Source organism: Orycteropus afer, unplaced genomic scaffold (genome assembly GCF_000298275.1).
Source record: "Orycteropus afer afer isolate SDZICR_OR568_19922 unplaced genomic scaffold, OryAfe1.0 scaffold00042, whole genome shotgun sequence".
In the NCBI taxonomy this organism is placed as follows: Eukaryota; Metazoa; Chordata; class Mammalia; order Tubulidentata; family Orycteropodidae; genus Orycteropus; species Orycteropus afer.
The window spans coordinates 3,535,172-3,554,602 of NW_006921629.1; the positions used below are offsets into that span (position 1 = coordinate 3,535,172).

General features: G+C 37.9%; 1 protein-coding gene across 1 annotated transcript; it reads right to left on the reverse strand.

The window, feature by feature from the left end:
- Positions 1-277: 277 nt before the first annotated feature.
- Positions 278-17,724, reverse strand: ZNF207 (zinc finger protein 207). Its single transcript, XM_007937331.1, has 12 exons — positions 17,685-17,724; positions 16,150-16,277; positions 11,080-11,218; positions 9,489-9,656; positions 9,307-9,382; positions 8,755-8,802; positions 7,468-7,538; positions 3,977-4,134; positions 2,884-2,976; positions 1,604-1,846; positions 586-745; positions 278-438 (listed from the first exon to the last, which is right to left on the reverse strand). Exons 1-12 carry the CDS (start codon positions 17,722-17,724, stop codon positions 278-280), a joined length of 1,485 nt encoding a protein of 494 aa, XP_007935522.1.
- Positions 17,725-19,431: the final 1,707 nt, after the last annotated feature.

The following is a 19,431-nucleotide window of genomic DNA, read 5'->3' on the forward strand; positions in this document are numbered from 1 at the left end:
AACGAACCAAATTTACTATACTTCACTTCTAAAAACCTAGATGAAACATGAAAAAGAAGCCATACAGTATAAATTGCAACTTCAGGAAAAGTTCTTGCTTTATTATTCCAAATAATTTTTCCCATGTAAAATAAATGTCCAATAGTTCCTGGTATGTGGGAAGATAATGTTTGTTAAAGTCACAATGAAGCCTTAATTGACGGAAGCTTGGCTATATAAACAGCACAAGTTGAGAAAAGGTTTAATCTCCAAACCTATTAGATTGGATGAAGTAAAATCAGTAACGGCCACCTTGCGACATTACAGGAGGTCTCATTCCCATTGGAGGTCGAGGAGGCCCACCTTGGAACGGGGGCACCATTGGCGGTCCCTGCCCATACGGTGGCATAGCGCCAGGAAGGTAACCTGGCATGCCTTGATGATGACCACCATACTGACCTAAAAGACACATTTAAAAAACAAAACATAGATTAAGTTTATCTATGTATTATATTTTTACATACAATGTATTTTGCAGATAATTGACATTTTAACATGTATATTCAGAAAACCCAATAAATGCAATACAAATAAAAAGAGTAATACCATGAGGCGGCATCGGGGGTCTCATTCCTTGTTGCTGTGGGATGCCTGGCTGAGGTGGCATCATACCTCCAATTGGTCCAACAGGTGGATTACCAATGGGAGCCTGTCCTGGCCGAGGAAGATTACGCTGGTATTTAGGTAACTGTGCCCTTCTCTCCTCCTAGAAATAAAAACAAGCATAATGCCAAAAACCTGAATGCACAGCTTCATTAAACATAAAGGCACATGTCTAAAATCTTGTTTACAGAGTAAGAATTAATTTCTTTAAAGTTACCCCTAATTCTCCAATTACTTTTGCCCCACAAACCAAACTACTTAAAATCTTGGAAGCTTTAGGAAAATCTCATCTATTTTTTATATCTGAGACTAACAATTAACACTAAAAAGCAAACAAAAAGTTAATATTGGGTCAATTCTGACTCATGGTGACCTCATTTGTTTCAGTGTAGAACTTCAAATAGGGTTTTCAGTAGCTGTGTCCTTTTGGCAGTAGACTGCCAGGCCTTTCTTCCAAGGACTATCTGCATGGATTTGAACCACCAACCAAGTGCCACCCAGATCTCCATCAACTCTCTAGAAATTAAACTGCTTTGGAAAGAATCTACCAAAGAAGGTATTACTGTTGTCAAAATCCTAAATATTAACTATACGTCAAAATAATTTCCACACAGGCTTCAAGGGATCTGCAGATCCTAGCTCACACTTAACTGTTTCTTCAATCTATATACGCAAATTCATGTCTAACTAAAGTGATTTTTAAAGAATAAGAACCCAACTTACTGTCGTCTTTTATAGTTTGGAGAGAGCATCTAAGATCAAAACATGCAATATCCACTTTGCTTATTATTATGTTGTGGTTTCTTAAAAATAAGAATACTAAATAAATACCACTTAACTGGCATTAAATCAGATCATACACCACACATCTACATACAAATAAACACATTTCAATAAGGGACAAGTTAGCTACAGTGCTTTCCAATCAAATTATGCTACTAAAAAACTGAAAACCACTTACCAGTGATATATCCTCATCTGGATGGATCAACTTACTGGTTGCACTAGTTGTTGTAAGTGTAGCAGGCTTACTTGTTATTGAAGCCACTGGTTTAGCTGCAGTGCTATTTGTTGTACTAGTGGTTGAAGCTGTAGACTGAGTATAAGCAGGGAATGTAGGCTTTGGGGGTTCTGTAGTTGTTGCAGGGGTACTGTTTAAGGGCTTGAAATCTGTACCAACAGGTCCCTGGACAGCTGTCTGAGCCTGTAAAACACAATCCTTCATCAATAAAATGACAGACCTTAAAACCGCTGAGTATGTATAGTACCAGTTTAACTGAAAAACAAAAACCACCAAAAAGATAGCATTATTAAATAAAGGACGTAAGTGTTACAAAAAATTGTAATCGTTAACACGATAAAACATTTCAAAAATTCAAGAAAATCCAAAATAACATGCTGGGCTAAAGTCATATCCAAAACATAGCAGTGAAAACGGACTTTTTAGATGTCTTCCACCTACTCATCAAAAAATTCTTAATCTACAAAACTTTGTATTTATTGTAGATTGACGAAATACCATGTAACAAAATGGCATATAATCTTTTTGTACCATTCTAAATTAGCTGTTTGAAGTAATTAATCTACCAAACAGCTCAATAAATAAATAAATAAAACACACAAAACACCCCACAAAGTTAGAAACTACAGAATACAGAATTTTTGGATAAACTCCAGTTACTAAACATGAACAATTACTATCAATGATGGTACATTAAAGATATGTTCTTTAGAGATATTCTTTATATAGAGTACTGCAGTATCCTCAAATTAACAATGTCTAAATGATTACCACGGATAAAAAAAGGTTAACTTAGCAGGATCTTTTAAGTTACTAGTAATAAATGTGTTACTTTTCAAATACCAAACAACTGAAACACATAAACTAGGCCAACCTTAGAACCAAATGCAGAGTACTAAATTTCATTATATGTGATGCAATAGCTTAAGGAGCATAAATCAAAATAGTTTAATCATGCATCAGGCTAGCCATTGGCCACTAACGCATTTTCTGCTTACATGTTTTTAACCCTTTAGAACCATAGACATTTGGGAACATTTTTTTCTGGTAGTATGAATTCAAATTTTAGTTATCATTTGATTTATTCACCACTAATTTTACTTTTAAAAAATTAAACATAATATAAAGTTTTGGGGAAAAGATTTTGTTTTTTAAGTAGGGTCCAAAGGGTTAAGTTATAAAGCCATTTTAACAATTTTTAACTGCAACTTCCTGCGTACTTGTGCTGTGCTAGGAAACAGCGCTTTAGAAGATGCAGACAGACTTTCTGAATTGGATGAAGCTGTACTTGAGCTTGTTACAGGTGTCCCCATCTGTAGCATAAAAGAAAGGAAACAATGAAAAGTCTCCAAACAAATGGGTAAAAATAAGCCACGTGGTAGACTTTTTTCCCGTAAGATTGCATTTTTGTTACGTCAAATTTTAATGCAATCAAAACTGACCTACTTAAAGAGGCAGGCAGTTAAATCCATTTACAATAAACAAAGTGACAGTCACAAGCCTCATTTTTCTTTAAAAGAATTCTACACCAATAAACCTAGTTAACCAGTTTCTTTTCTAAAACTAAAACTTCTTTTCAACACTGATGTTTTGCATTGTGGTACTTCAGGAATAAACGAAGAATAAGGATGCATTATTGACACTCCAATTCTGCACCAGTAACTTTACAAAAGATCTCTCAAATAAACAAAATGCCCACTAATTTCAAAAACTTAAGTTTAATGTGCTTAAAGGGCACTTCTCAACCATTATATACATACTACATGTAAAAGAAGCATCTGTAGCTTCCAAATTTTACAACGACAACACCAGCAGGAAATATAAGCGTGCTAGGTCAAAGGCACTTAAATGATGCCCTTTCAGCTTGAGTGCAGCATTACAGCATCTTATGGCACATAACAACAACAGTTCTACACTACATAAAGAGCCCAACAAATGATTTACTAAGGTCTTAAGGATTTTTATGTATAGTTTTGGTCTCATTTCCCCATAATTCAACAGGTAAAGAAGGCTCTTTAAACATTAGCATGTATTTAAGTTCTCAAAAATTTAACTTTCATTTCTAATAAAGCTAAGAGTAACCAGAGTTCACGGCTATGAAAAGGTAACATAACGCATCTCTGGCTCCACTCAATCTTTTAAGAGTAGAAGAAACAAATGTGTGCAAACACAGATGAGAATAGGCCATTTCTTGGTACATTTAATATTAAAAGATCATAAAAAAATTTAACTATGACAATTCCACAGATTTCTGTAAACAATTGCACTTTACCTTTAAATAAGTATAATCTCTTTTTTAGAATTTCACCTTACCTGTCCAGCACTGGGGAAAAGAGGCTTGGTAACTGGAGGCTGTGGAGCAGGAACTGTTGCTGCGGGTGCAGGTGGTCTATTAAGAATGCCTGGCGCTGAAACAGCCTGTGCTTGAGTCATTGGAGGAATTCCAGGACGTGGAACAGGTGGGGGCATACCTGTAAAGAAGAAATGTTGGGGGCAGGGAAGGGAGGACTCAGTAGTTGAAACATTTAGTTCAGAAGAAAATACTCCCTCAAAATTTTGTTGTTAAAATCTAAACTCACTGCTGTCAAATCGGATTCGACTCATAGTGACCCCTCCTTGGGTTTCCGAGGCGGTATCACCACGAAGTAGATTTCCTAATCTTCCTTCCAAGGAGTGGCTGGTGGGCTTGAACCACCAGCCTTCTGGTTAATAGTCAAATGCCTTGGGCACTACTCTGTATTAAAATAGATGCTATACTACAAAGTTACTAAGGACTGACTGCTGAACAACTCAATGAAGTCCAAGGAACTTAAGCATTTGCACCTTCCAAAACTCATGCCTCAAACATTCCATCACATCATTCTGCTTCTCTTCAGAATTTTGGGAAGTGAAAGATAACACTTGAGACCCTGCATATGGTCAAAGCAGCAATTAAACTTACTGATTACTATCGACTTTGAAAACTTTTTGAAACCTACAAAAGAACCATCTCAGTCCTTTACCAGATATTCCTGATGTGGAATGCAGAAACCTTTGATATATGATTTCATTAACTCAAAAAAATTTTCAGAATGATTTTCTTTTAAAATACTATGAACAAAATTTCCTAAAATGCATCACCAATGAAATGCATTCTTTACATTTTTTCAACAAAAAAATTAAAATTTTGCTGACTTCAGATTATCAAATAAGCATCAACTATTATTTTGTATTCACGGTAAATGGAGAAAAGATTGAAGTTGTCAAAGACTTCATATTACTTGGTTCTACAATCAACACCAATGGAGGAGCAGTCAAGACATCAGACAAGGCATAGCATTGGGCAAATCTGCTGCAAAAGATCTCTTTCAAGTGCTGAAGACCAAAGATATCTCCTTGAAGACTAAGGTGCGTCTAAAATAAGCCATGGTATTTTCGCCTCATATGCATTGGTAGCATAGTGCCTAAGGCACTTGACTGCTCACCAGAAGGCTGGTGGTTCAAACCCACGAGCCACTCCTCAGAAGGAAGGTTGGGCAATCCTACTTCGGTAGTGATAACTGCCTCAGAAACCCAAGGAGGGGTCGCTATTGAGTCGGGGCCGACTCAACGGCAAAACAACAACAACAATGCATGTGAAAGCTGGACAATGAATAAGAAGACCAAAGCGGAGTCGATGCTTCTGAGTTGTGGTGCTGGCAAAGAATGCTGAGAGTACCACGGACTGCTAAAAGAACTAACAAATCTGTCCCAGAAGAAGTGCAGCTGCAATGCTCCTTGGAAGCGAGAATGGCCAGACTTTGTCTGACCTACTTTGGTCATGTTTTCAGAAGGGACCGTTCCCTGGAGAAGGATATCATGCTTGGTAAAGTGGAGGGTCAAGGAATAAGGGAAAGGTCCTCAACGAGATGGACTGACACAGTGGCTACAATGATGGGCTCTGGTACAGCAAGGATCGTGGGGCTAGCACAGATCCAGGCAATGTTTTGTTCTGCTGTACACAGGGTCACTATGAGTTGGAGACGACTTGACATTATCTAACAACAACAAATTCTTTTAAGTGCCTACTACTATCTCAGAGCATAATGAGGAGTTACCTATACATTAATGGTTACACTGGCAATGATTTGAATTTTGCTGCTGGTTATTATTCCCATGTCCTTTTACATCAAACTATTGTTTAAGTACTTCTAAAACTACTATGGTTGCAAATCAAATATATTAGAAGTATGAAATGCAAGGCAAAAGATTAAGAGAGCCTCACGAACACTTCTGTGGTATATTTATTTGGGTAACCAAATACTTTTCCCTACACTGTATCTCTCACTTAAAAAAAAAAAACCTCACTGCCACTGAGTCAATTTGAACTCACAGCGACCCCCACTGAGTTTCTAAGACAGTAAATCTTTCTGGAAATAGACTGCCCAGTCTTCCTTCCATGGAGTGGCTGGTAGGTTTGAACCATCAACCTTCTGGTCAGCAGTCAAATGCCTTAAGACACTACGCCACCAGATCTCCAGTATCTCCCACTAGCCAAAACCAAACCAAACTCACTGCCGTTAAATTGTTTCCGACTCATAGCGACCCCTCCTTGGGATTCCAAGGTGGATCTCACTATCTCTATGGAGATTGCCCAATCTTCCGAGGATTAGCTGGTGGGTTTGAACCACCAGCCTTCACAGTCAAATGCCTTAGGCACTATGCCACCACAGCTCCCTCCTATCTCCCACTATATAAGCTTAAAAAGTCAAGATACTTCATTTCCCAGGTTCCCTTGCAGGTAAGGGATCCATTAGACCTAATTCTGAACAACTACTATATAAGGGGCTAAGAAGTTTGAATGTTTTTGCTCCCTAATAAAAGAAAAATAATAGCACGCTGCTATTGACCTTTGCCTCTCTCCTCCTTCTTGCCTAAGCTATCTTGTAACTACTGAGTGACATTCTTCAGGGGAAAAAACCTAAGGATGGCAGAGTGTAAAGTTTAAAAAAAAAAAAAAAAAGCATGGGTTAACTCAAAATAAAAAAAATGGTCAGCCTTATTGGTCTAATAAGACTACCAAAGCCCTGAGACCACCCTTAAACACACTTCAAGCCTGGAAATGAACTTATCCCTGTGGCTCAAATTTCAGCAAAACTGACAAGCCAACAAGGTGAACACTAACACCAGGGAGGTGCGCACTCCCTAGAACAATCAACCATATGAGATCAAAGGGCAGTATTTGCCCAGAGATAAAGTTCAGAAGTCAGGAAGTGATAGAAAGAAATGGTAAAAATAGAAGTGGGGAAACTGCCCTTACACTGTTGGAATTGCAATCAATGTTACAAATCAAAATGTGTACCAATTGCTCAATGGAAAACCTATTTGCTCTGTAAACTTTTACTCAAATCACAAAAAAAAATTTCAAAGGAAAAAATCAAGCATGGGTCCTTGATATCACTGCATGACTGAACCTACCTACCTTTTTAATTTTTGTCAAGACAATAAATACTTAGACTGTTTGACAGTTTGTTAGATTTCTCTATACAGTCTAGAATATTCCTAAAGAATACAATTGCTCCCAAGTATATGAGCTTCAGTGCTTAATTCTGACTCGTTTTAGCTTCTCTGAAGCTTATTATAACTATTTCAAAGCAAAAAATAAAAAGGCAAAACAAATCCGTAACAACACTTCTCACAATAATTAACGGAAGTCACCAACTTATACAAAAAATTATACCAATACTTATGAAAAACATAACCAATATCCATAATCTATAGCCTAAAAAAAGCTTAAGACTGAAGTCTGACAGTCATATTAAAAAAGAAATTGTTTAATTTCCTACCTGGTGGCATACCAGGCATCAGAGGTGGTATTCCTGGTCCAGGTGGCATCATTCCACCCATTGGCATCATTCTATTAGAAAGCAAATGTCAAAGAACAATTTAAGCTCAATTAAGGGTATAAACCATTAGAAAATATTTTGGCTAAAGCCTGAAACAATAATGGATAAAAGACTTGAATGTAATCTCTACTACTGAAATTAATCAGGCTGCCACAGAACACTGCAACAATCCTATCAAAATAAATCCTCTAAAAAAATCCCCAATAAATTCTTGGGTCTACCAGTAGAAGCAAAAAATAAAATAAAATAAATCAGTCTTTGTTGAAAAACATTCAAGTCACTGAGGTTGCAAGTCATCCTTGGTCCCCTTGACAAACATCCACATAGAATATTTTAAAAATAGGAGAAATCTCCATTTTAGAGTTGTCATTTTTCAATAGGAAAGAAAATAACAAATGTACTGTGGAGTAAGTTTTTTTTTTTTATTTAAACGGAAGGACAAGGAAAAACTATCTCCAAAACCAGTGATATTCAAACGTAAACTTAGGTTACCTAATTTTCATTTAGAATAGCTACATTATACTAACCACCCTAAGCAAACCCACTGTCCCTGAGTTGATTCCAACTAAGAGTGACCCTGTGGGACAGAGTAGAACTGCCACATATAGTTTCCAAGGCTGTAAATCTTTATGGAAGCAGACTGCCTTATCCTTCTCTCATGGAGGGCTGGTATGTTCAAACTGGCCACCTTTTGGTTCGCAGTTGAGCGCTTTAACCATGGTGACACCAGGGCTCATATCTAAGGTTAAAACATGATTTAAAAGCATAATGCATAGTTATTTTCCTTCCTCCAAAAGAAGCTCATCTTCATCAATGTCCAATATGCCTACAAAAATCACAAATCTATCCATTCTTTTAGGACCTTTTCCCAGATTAACTTCTAACAGATTTTGTCAAAAGAAAATCCAATTATTCTATGATAATAAAGCACGTAATTTGGCAGAAGTACTACATTGCTTTTTAAATATTAGTCCTTATTACAAAGTCCCATTATTTCGCATTTTGGGAAAGATTTTCACATTTAGAAAATATTTATATGGTTTACTACCATTTCCTCACATAAGTTTTATTTATCTCCTTTAAGAAACCAGTGTCAATGAGCTTGCAAATTTTTAGTAAGGAAGGTTAGAATATATCTGAAGTCAACTGAATAGATACCATTAAACACACACAAAAAATGACATTATGATTATACCTCCTGAATCACATTATGAATGAGATGCTTACATGTTTTCACCGCAAAATGACTGGGTGTATTTTCTCTGATGATGCAATCTGTGAAAATGTATGACAAAATCAAAATCTAACTGTGATTTTCAGAATACAGTGGGAAAGTGTATCGTACACCTCTCACATCCAACAATATTTAAGTAAAAGTGATGGACACGCGCACCTCATATTCATTTTAATTCTTGATGCTTTGACATATAGAACACATTTAGAGTTTGCTTCTTTGTCACTACTGTAAAGTGTCACAGGCAGTTCTGAATCTCCAAAACTCAAATCTACAACCATTTACTTTAATTACAACAAATGCAATTGAAGTAGATGGCTGTCTACATACATCCTGAAACCAAAAAAAATTAACTCTCTTCACAGGCAATCTATATTCCTTTAATTTACTCACAGACCCCCATTATTAGACAAATTTAAGATTTCTAGAGCCTATACCTTTTAGAAGCAAAAAATACAAGGTAATATTTAATTCATTCACACCCAGGTTAAAAAATACCATTACTAGGCACAAGCCCACAAGTCAAGTAAGAGAGGTTTTCTTACCCAGGTGGCATGCCTGGCATAACTGGTGGCATTCCTGGCATCAGAGGAGGAACACCGGGCATTAATGGAGGTATGCCTAATTAAAAAATTAATTATAATAATTATTAAAGCATTAGAAGGAGAAAATACATCTTATGAATAAAATCCTGAAAATGCTAAATGTTAACCAAGTTTTGTGCTACCTGGTGGCATTCCTGGTGCTCCTGGGACTGGTGGCAGACCTGGCTGTGCCATTGGAGGAATATAACCTTGCTGAGGTTGAACAGGCTGTGGTTGAAATGAAGTTGAAGCTGCAGAGTCATCGTCGTCATATTCATCAGAATCATCTTGTTGCTTCTTTTTTTGACTCTCTGCTAAAAAAGGTTTTCATTAATTTTTTTCCATAGAGTATAATAATAACAAAACAAAGTTTACAACATTCAAGTTTTTAAAAATTATTTCAGTAACAATGAGCTCATTAGATTTTCATTAAAAAAAAATTCAGTTAATACTTTTCTCTCCCCTTCGAATGTGTTTTCACAATCTTATTAAGCAAAGTTAATATCCTGTTCTTATCCTATACCAAAAACAAAAACAAAACCCACAGCCATCAAGTCGATTCTGACTCAGTGACCCTACGGGCCAGAGTAGAACTGCCTTTAGGGTTTCCAAAGCTATAAATCTTTACAGCAAAAGACTGACTCATCTTTCCCCTATGGAGTAGCTGGTGGGTATGAACCACTAACCTTCTGGTTAGCAGCCAAATACTTGAACCACTATGCCACCAGAGCTTTCCCTATCCTATAGAGTTAAGATAATTATTGTAAGTCAGTTTTACTTGAAAATCAGCTTTCTCTTCCATCTCAGAATGTAAATGATGAAAGAGACTTGACTTCTTTATAAAGCTTTCTAAGATGAAAAATTCACAGGTGATCAGCCTATATGTCTATGAGATCAGAAGAACTAGATGGTACCTGGCTACCACTGTCAACTACTTGGAGGGGGGTCTATGTAGGACATCCTGGATAGAGCGGGAGAACAATGTGGAACAAAACTAAAAAAAAAAAAAAAAAGCGGGGTGGGGTGGGGTGATGGTGTCCAGGTTTGATGGTCTGATAGAGCCTAGTGGAACTCCTGAGGCTATGGCCCCTAGCTGTCCTTCAAGTCTGGAGTTGAACTCCCTCCTGTGTCTTCCAGCCAAACAAAAGACAAGCAAGCATATGAGCCGAACATTTACATTAGGTAGATACACTCCCTGGTGAGGTCAATCACAGAATACAAGGGCTGTGTACACACAAGGAGATAGATCGGGGGCGGGCAGGAGTACACAGGAGGGAAGGACAGGGAAGAGGTAACTATGGGAAGGAAGTAGGAGGGGAGCTGTTGCACTGTGGGAAAGTGCAGCCAATATCACAAGACAAAGTATATGTGAACTGCTATATGGAAAATGCATTTGCTCTGTAAACTTTCACCCAAATCACAATAAAAATTTTCTAAAAAAAACTAAACAAAACTCATAGCTTACTAACACCACCTATCATCCTATCATCTTGGTAGTATATGCTTCGAATTCCAAGTCAAACATCAGCACTTTAATCCAAATGGTATTGCATATATATGTGTGTGTGTATATATATATATATATATATATATATATATCAAATGTATAATTTTAGACATAGAACATGAACTAGAATTCTGAATAAACTACCATCTACTATTAAATTTACAGTCATTGTACATACTTTCTGAAATGTAACTGTACTAAGTCAAAGCATACACCTTAATATTTACCTTGTGTTTTCTGTTCAAGAAGTCGTCGTCTTTCATCCATGTCTTTTTCTGGAATACCTTCCATACCATATATTTCCAACTCTATGTCTGTTCTCCCAGGTATTGCATTTGGTACAGCATCTATTGTCTCTTTATGTACCTACATTAAAACATTTTTTTTTTAAAAAACAAACAAACAAAAAAAAAAACCACCCCAATATTCTCCCCCTACACACACACACACACACACACTCACAAAGTCAAGTCCCAGGGAGATGGCAATCACACCAGTCTCATTCAGCAAGCAAACCTCCAAATTCCAGTTCTGACTTATTAGCTATATGACATTGGGCAAGTCATTTTTCTCTGGTGGAGTAGTGCCTAGGGCATTTTACTGCTAACGAGAAGGTTGGGCAACCTACTTCTGTAGTGATACTGCCTCAGAAACCCAAGAAGGGGTTGCTGTAAGTCGGATCCAACTCGACAGCAGATTTTTATACGGTTGTTCTGAGAATTAAACAGTGTATTTAAAAAAGCACCTGGCAACGTGTCAATATTATTTTCTCAATTACAACATGTGTAGCACAAGAATGCAAGTTGTTAATAGAAGAAACATATAGAGAAAAGAACATATTAAAGTTTACTATATTAACTCTATTTGAATTATTAAGCAGTGATATCTAAATCATAGTGCTTTCAACCCTGAATTAAGTTTATGAAACATTATGTTATTAAAAAAAATTAGAATAAAGTAACTTTTCCAAGAATAAGTCTTAAGGTAAGCCTGCAATACAACTAGAAAAAGTTTCATTATAATTAGTATCATTCATTAACTAATGAGTTACTTGAGGCCTAAATACTTCCACAGCAACAATCCTGTCATTGACTCTGAATTTACTTGGTAGGTTACAAAAAGAAAAGAGGTTAAGATGTTTATTGCAAAACACTGGGAATGTATTTTCAGTGTATGTCACAAATGGTTGGTGGTTTAAAACCACCCAACAGTACGTCAGAAGATAGGCCTCATGATCTTCTTCCATTAAAACTATGAAGCAGTTCCACTGTGACACACAGGGGGTTGCCATGAGTCTTAATCTACAGCAACTGGTAACCAACAACTGGTAACAATATTGTCAGTCTTGATAATCTTCACACTTATGGATGTATTATACCTAGACTGTCATCATAATCTGGAAACTTGTTAGAAATGCAGAAACCCCAGCATGAGGCCAACATTCTGCAGTTAAAGCACTCTACTGCTGACAGAAATGTTGGCAGTTCAAACTCACCAGCCACTCTGTGGGAGAAAGATGTGGCAGTCCACTTCTCTACGTTGGAAACTTATGGGGGCAATTCTACTATGTCCTTTAGGGAAGCCATGAATAGAAATTGACAGACAGCAAGGAGTATGGTTTATTTTTTTTGCCCCAGGGGATTCTGACTTAAACCTGCAAAAGACTAATGACTTAAACTACTCAATTTTCCTTTCTTCCCAATCCACTTTCACGAAGAACTGAAAAGTCGTCTTCTTAGAGACATACCTCACTTAACCATATTTTTAAGTGACATACAAGATAAACTTAGAAATTATCTTAATTTCTGCTTAATCTTATATAGCTGTTCCTTTCCTGTGATTAAAAGATTCATAAAGTTATTCAATAAGTGACTTATCATACCTTGCTTCCTAAATTTTTTGTAGTATGCTGCTATTCTTGGTAATGCAGATGAAATAACTCATCATTTATGTTCTTTAAAAAAATACAGTAACACTGGTGTGTAACTACTCTACCATTAGACATTTCTGAATGGTAAAGGCCCAAGGGGGAGGGAAAAAAAAAAAACTCACTGCCATTGAGTCCAATCTGACTCATAGCGAGCCCTCCTTGGGTTTCCGAGGTGATATCACTACAGAAGTAGATTGCCCAATCTTCCTTCCAAATGGTAAAGGCAGGGGTAAATATATTAATGTAAAGTTTTTGGAAGAGAAAAATATGTGATTTACTAAAAACCTAAACCCCAACATTATGGTAGTCAGAATTCAACAGATTTCTTAAAACTTTGCTTTAAAAAGATACGGGAAACCTAAATGTAATCAATGTCACTTTATTTTACATGAAGGACTCGGTGAATGTTTTGTTGGGTATATTTTTACCACATACACAAAAGGGAGGCAAGCACTGATGAAAACCTGCTGTGGACCATCAACTTCCTACTGTCTTAGGTTTATCATGTATAAAATTAGATGATGTGTCTTATTTAACTGTCATACCCATCTCACAGGTTACTGTGAAAATAAGATTATGAAAATAGAAACACTCAGTCAATTAATTAAAAACAAAAACTAAACCCCACTGCCATCAAGTAGATTCCAACTCATAGCAACCCTATAGGACAGAGTAGACCTGCCCCCATAAGGTTCCCAAGGCTATAAATATAAATATTCACAGAAACAGACTGCCTCATCTTTCTCCAGAGGAGCTGCTGGTGGGTGCAACTGCCAACCTCCTAGTTGGCTGCCAAGTGCTTTAACCACTGCACTATTACAGAGCTCCTTTAGTCAATTAAAAATGTTACTGATACTCTCTCAACTAATCTCCTTCTAGCTGCCACTCCACTTCTATGTTCTTCTTTACAGCACAACTCCTTGAAAAGTACCTCAATTTCCTCTCCCATTTTTTCTTAAAAGCACACCAAGGAGACTTTTACCCTCATCACTGCAAGAAATCACTTTTGGCAAGTACAACCTTCACTCTGATTAATCCAATCTTAAGTCTTACTTGACCTACCACCGATCCTGATGAAATAACTTCATTTAGCTTCAAGGGCACTACACTCTTGGTTTTCCTAGCTTTCAGTCTCCCTGGATGAAGGCTCCTTTTCATCTTTCTGACCTCTAAATGTTAAGAAAGCCACGGCTGAGTCCTAGCACCTCTTTTCTATATGTACTCTACTCTCTAGGTATGGATATATACTATTAGGCTTAATGACGGCCATTCTTATACTACATTCTCCCAAATGTCTATCTCCAGCTCTAATGTCTACCTACTTGACATCTCTACCTGGCTATCCAAAGGTCCTCTCAAATATACACATCCACACTCAAAATTAACACAAAATATCCTAATATCCTCCTCCCTATGCCGATTCTTCCTAAAGCTTTTCACGTTTAGGTATATGGTAACTGATTTTTCACAACACTCAGGCCAAAAACCTTGGGGTCATACTTAACACCTTACTTTCCTTTCATATCACACATCTAACTGACCAGTAAATTCCGGTCTCAGGTACTATCACCCCTTGCCAAGTACACTAATTGGTCTCAATGCACCCTGCAGTCTAGTCTTAACTCTGCAACCAGAATGATCCTTTAAAAAAAGTGTAGGAGAACATGTTACACCTCTCTGTTCAAACCCTCCATTTCAATCAAAATGTTTATAAATGGCCTATAAGTCCTCCTAGATAAAACCATACGTTCCTTTTCCTTCAATGTTAAGAGGATGCTCCCAACTTAAGGGTTATTCATTTGCTGTTCCTTGGAAGGTCCTCCTTACTTTCTTCAGATCTCTGCTCAAGTGTCAGCTTCAAGATCTTCTTTATCCCCCTAACTATGCCTATTTTTCTCTTTATCATTTAACGGTATGGGATAAACTAAATATTTACATGTCCTTTTCCTCCATAGTATAAATCTAACCTGGCACTTTGTTTTAGTCACTGCTGTATGCCCAATGCCCAGCACAGTGCTGTCTTACAGAACATTAGGCAATGAATGGCCATCCATGTCATCTAATACAGTAAGCCACTAGCTTACTATTGGCTCCTAAGCACTTGAAACGTGGCTAATGTGATGGAGGAAGTGAAAAATTTTCTTACTTAATAATCTTATTTTAAATAGCCACATGTGACTAGTGGGTGCCATAGAAGATACTGGATCTAGCAAATAATAGGCTCTCAAATATTTTTTAAAGGATACTAACCTGTTGTTACAATAAAATAATCGGAGTGGAAAGGATATACAAGCTTATTTTTAAATTGAGAAAGCAATGCTTGTTTTAATTTACCTCCCTGACACTCACCAACAGTAATTTCTAATGAATAAGGATTGACTTATCTCACACCTCTCCAGGGTCTAATTTAGCAAAAATTCTGATAGCTCTGGGACAAGCAAAACTAGAAGAAATAATGTTGAATGAGATCCAAGCATACTCATTAGTCTTTGTTGTTGTTGTTAAGTGCCATCGAGTCATTTCCGACTCATAGCGACCCCATGCACAGCAGAACAAAACACTGCCTGATCCCGCGCCAGCCCCACAATCCCTGCTATACCTGATCCCATCATCGCAGCCACCGTATCAATCCATCTCGTTGAAGGCCTCCCCCTCTTTCGTCGACCCTCCACCCTACCAAGCATGACATCCTTCTCCAGGGAATGGTCCCTTCTTACAACATGACCAAAATAGGTGAGACGAAGTCTGGCCATTTTTTATATTTATAAAGACATTATATTAGTCTTTATAAATATAAATTACAAAGCTCTCTTACCTAGTAGTGAAAGGACTCAAGAAACCTAGAAATTATTAAACTATAATGCAGTCATTTCAAAATAAGATTGAAGTAAGCTTAGCCCCAGGCTAGAGATTATACCAAATACACCATTCAATGGCAGGGAGTAATAACAGATAATTATGACATTAATTCTTATGGGATTAGAACTGGCCCCACAAAATGTAAATCGCTGATCCTCCTCCTCTACCCCCAGCACTCAGGAACTACTCTATTATCCCAACCTAATTCTCACCAATCTAACTTAGCACAAAAGATAGAATCTTTAAAAATAGCATTATTTGTTATTTATTTTAAAGATTAACACCAATATGAACGCTCCTTAAACATAAAAAGTCAACTGTTTATCTTCTCAATGGCTACAGAAGTTTTTGTTGTTGTTGTTTGAGCTCCTTGTCCAGCTCATCTCATCTTTTGCATTAAACAAAACTTACAACTGTCAAAGAGAAATTCAAGATTATTCCAGAAGTTTTGTGTTGATGCCAAATTACAAGGGGGTAAAAATGTTAACACAGAAAGAAAAACCATTACCTGCATGCAGTGAATAGCTAAGCCAGGTCCTGTATACAATTTCTTATGACATATATGGCATTTAAAATGCTTTGCTTTTTGATGCTGTATAAGGATCTTCTCATCATCAAAATCTCTATTACAATACCTGATCAATACTGTTAAGGTACAAAAAAATAGCATAACACTTTAATAAAAACAATCTGGGATAGGGGAGAACAGAGGTAACATTAAAGTGTGAGCTAAAAGTTAAAACCAAGAAAGCACTTCATAGAAGCCTAGCTTTTGATATTTACTGTATGAGGAGCTAAATTTGCCATGTAATGTGCATATTTTCAATTTTCCAGAGGCCCATGGTCTCTTCAACAATGCCAAATAAACACATCTTAGTAAGCAGCAACATAATTTTGTCAAATTACTGTGTGTTTAACAGAAACGTTACATGAAATTAACTTTTTTTTCCCTTCTGCATCTCCGTATTTACACATCGTGGAGAGGGTTCAACGTTCAGAAATCTCCCAAGTTTATTTCAAAACAATTCATTAATATATAGCACATAAAAATAACCAAAATACTAGGGATTTACCAATGTTTAGATCTAAAACGCTCATAGGCACTAAAAATGACAATCTCGTTGTGAACATTCCTTAAGTTGTTTCCAACTGCATATGAAATTAATCAAACAGAGATTCTTACTTCCTCAGGTCTTAGAAAACTCGTAATCCTTTTAAAACATCTCAAAAATGCCATTCTGTAGCAAATTATTTTTAGCTACGAGAGTAACTAAAATCAACTTTAACATAAAGAATAGCAATGCTCCCAGAAAATTAAAAAAAAAAAAAAAAACGCTACATTTTACTAAGATTTTCCTTTCGAATAAGGTTTTTTTTTTTTAAGTTCTACAATGCCGAGTAATAGACTTTCGTATACTCTACTTTCGTCTTGAGTAAGAGACGAAATTCTGCCTTTTAAGAGAACGCTAAGGCGCCTCTGGATTAGACGCTGAATCTGGCTCTCCCCGACCCCCGCAAAAAACAAAATGAAAAAAGGGAAGGTTCTTCGAAATCAGGGTTAGCCAACTTAAACCTTTACTAAGCCACCAATTACATTACACACACACACACACACACACAAACCGAGGAAAATGGGCGACAGAGACTCCGGAAGCTCTTTCCCAACCTTCATGGAGTCAAAGAGCGTACTTTACTCGAAGATCGCTTTGTTGAATCTTCACCAAAACAACGGAGTTGGAGCAGAACAGTCCTTAAGGGACGCTTTCTTAGGTGCAGGGGTGCAGGTCGCCTCCCAGTGGGCCAACGTTTACCTCAAAATCAGATCCTGAGTCATGGAGTACCATGACCCGCAACTGCCCGCACCTCTCATCCTCCAAACACCTTATTTTCAGAGGCCTCCCCAAGTCCGATCTTAGCCACCAAGCCACCCGCCCAGAGGCCCAGATCCCAGATCCTCCTAGCCATAGGCCAAAATCCAGGCCTTCCAATCACCACCAACCGGCGCCCCCACTCGGCCTCGACTCCAAACCGACAAAGGATATCAGCACCAAGGCTTCAGCTGCTTCTTCTTCTTGCGACCCATAACTGCGTTCTACTGACAAAGTAAAAGGGAGGAGAAAACAAGCAGGATAAATGAGACGATAATCGCTCACTTTTCCGACCCAACCGCTAGCACCGCATCCCACAGGAAACAGGCACAAAATGGCCGACGGCCTCGTTCGCCGCTCCGCTTCCCGTCAGGCACTGCGACCCGAGGCGGTGCCAGGCGGGTCGCCACGTGACATAGACCTCCGCCCTGAGTGGGTGGAGACTCACAGCCGCCAAGAGGTAGCAGCCATCTTGTCGGCTTAAGCCGGTGTTTGCGACTGGGGGTCCCTCCGGGATTCCCTAGTAAAGAAGCCGGCGGTGTAGGTATGGGTAGACGCACGTGAATTGGGGGAAAAAAAAAAATTATTTAAGAAGATTACCTGCATAATTAAAGTTAGACTACAAATATAGGATAACTGAAACAGTACGTCATTTTTCATGCTGTTTGTTTCAGTTGAGTGGCATTTCCTGCAGAAAGAGTTAAGTGTATGCTACGTGCGCAAGCCTTTACTAAACCACCAAATACACAAATTTACAGACTAGTGGTGGACGAGTAAACAATTAGAGCACAGTGTAATGTGGGCGAGTATGAGGAAAGTGAACGCTATTGTGAACTTGGAAGGAAACCCTGACACCGCTTCACTTGGGCGTTGGGCTGCCGAGATAAGTTTCCTGAAGCATCAGTGGAAGTTAGGTGAAAGATGATATCCCACGAAGGGGTCAAAATGTGCAGGTCTTTGAGACTGGGCTGCTGAAAAAGCGAGTACTAAGGCTGGAGCTTAGGAGCTCTAGTAGCATAGTGCCTAAGCCATTTAACTGCTAACCAGAAGGCTGGCGGTTCAAACCCACCAGCCACTCCTGGGAAGGAAGGTTGGGCAATCTACTTCCGTAGTGATACTGCCTCGGCAACCCAAGGAGGGGTCGCTATGAGTCGGGGCCGACTCCACGGCACATAACAACAACAAGAACAAGGCTGGAGCTCAGAGCGAGGCGACTGATGGCAAGAGATAATTCTAAGGAATCTCATGGCAAGAGATAATTCTAAGGAATCTCGCATAGAATAGTTCTGGAGGGCCTACAAGCGGTGGCATTGAGTCGAAATCTACTCCGGTGGGAGTGAGGGCTTTTTTTTTTTTTTTAAATACAAGTACTCTGAGGAGCTGAGCTTCATGCTGAAGTCTCTAGGAAACCACCAAGGAGTTTAAAGAGGGCAATTAGAGGAGATGATGTTTAACCTGACACTGATGGATGAGAATCATTTATTTGAAGAGCTTAAAAAGAGTACACCTAATTGATATGGTTAGGTTCCAAAGACCAGGTTGTTATATTTTCAACTTAGGAAAATAGAGGATGACCACATGAGATAACAAAATGGAAGTTAACTACATCATTACTTAACTGCCAAACCACTGAGAATCGAGAATCGTGGCCCAGCCAAGTTAACACACAATCATAACCATCACAGCAACATTACTCTAACCTCACACCTTCGTGTTCATTACTATCAGACATATGCTGTTAATGCACAAAATAGTCGGATATTGTCATAACTGTAAGACGTCAGATAACAAGATAGTTAAATAAGTGAGGAGTAGATGCATTGTTAGTTGCCAACAAGTCAATTCGAACTCCTAGATTTTACCCAACTGGTTTGAAAATGTGTATCAACACAAAAACATGCATATAAATGTTTATGGCAACT

Coding starts and splice junctions, on each gene's coding strand:
- ZNF207 (XM_007937331.1), bottom strand. CDS start 17,724: ATGGGTCGCAAGAAGAAGAAGCAGCTGAAGCCTTGGTGCT. Junction 9,657..11,079: donor TCTTGAACAGAAAACACAAG/GTAAATATTAAG, acceptor CTTTTTTAGCAG/AGAGTCAAAAAAAGAAGCAA. Junction 4,135..7,467: donor GATGCCTGGTATGCCACCAG/GTAGGAAATTAA, acceptor TCTTCTTTACAG/GTATGCCCCCACCTGTTCCA.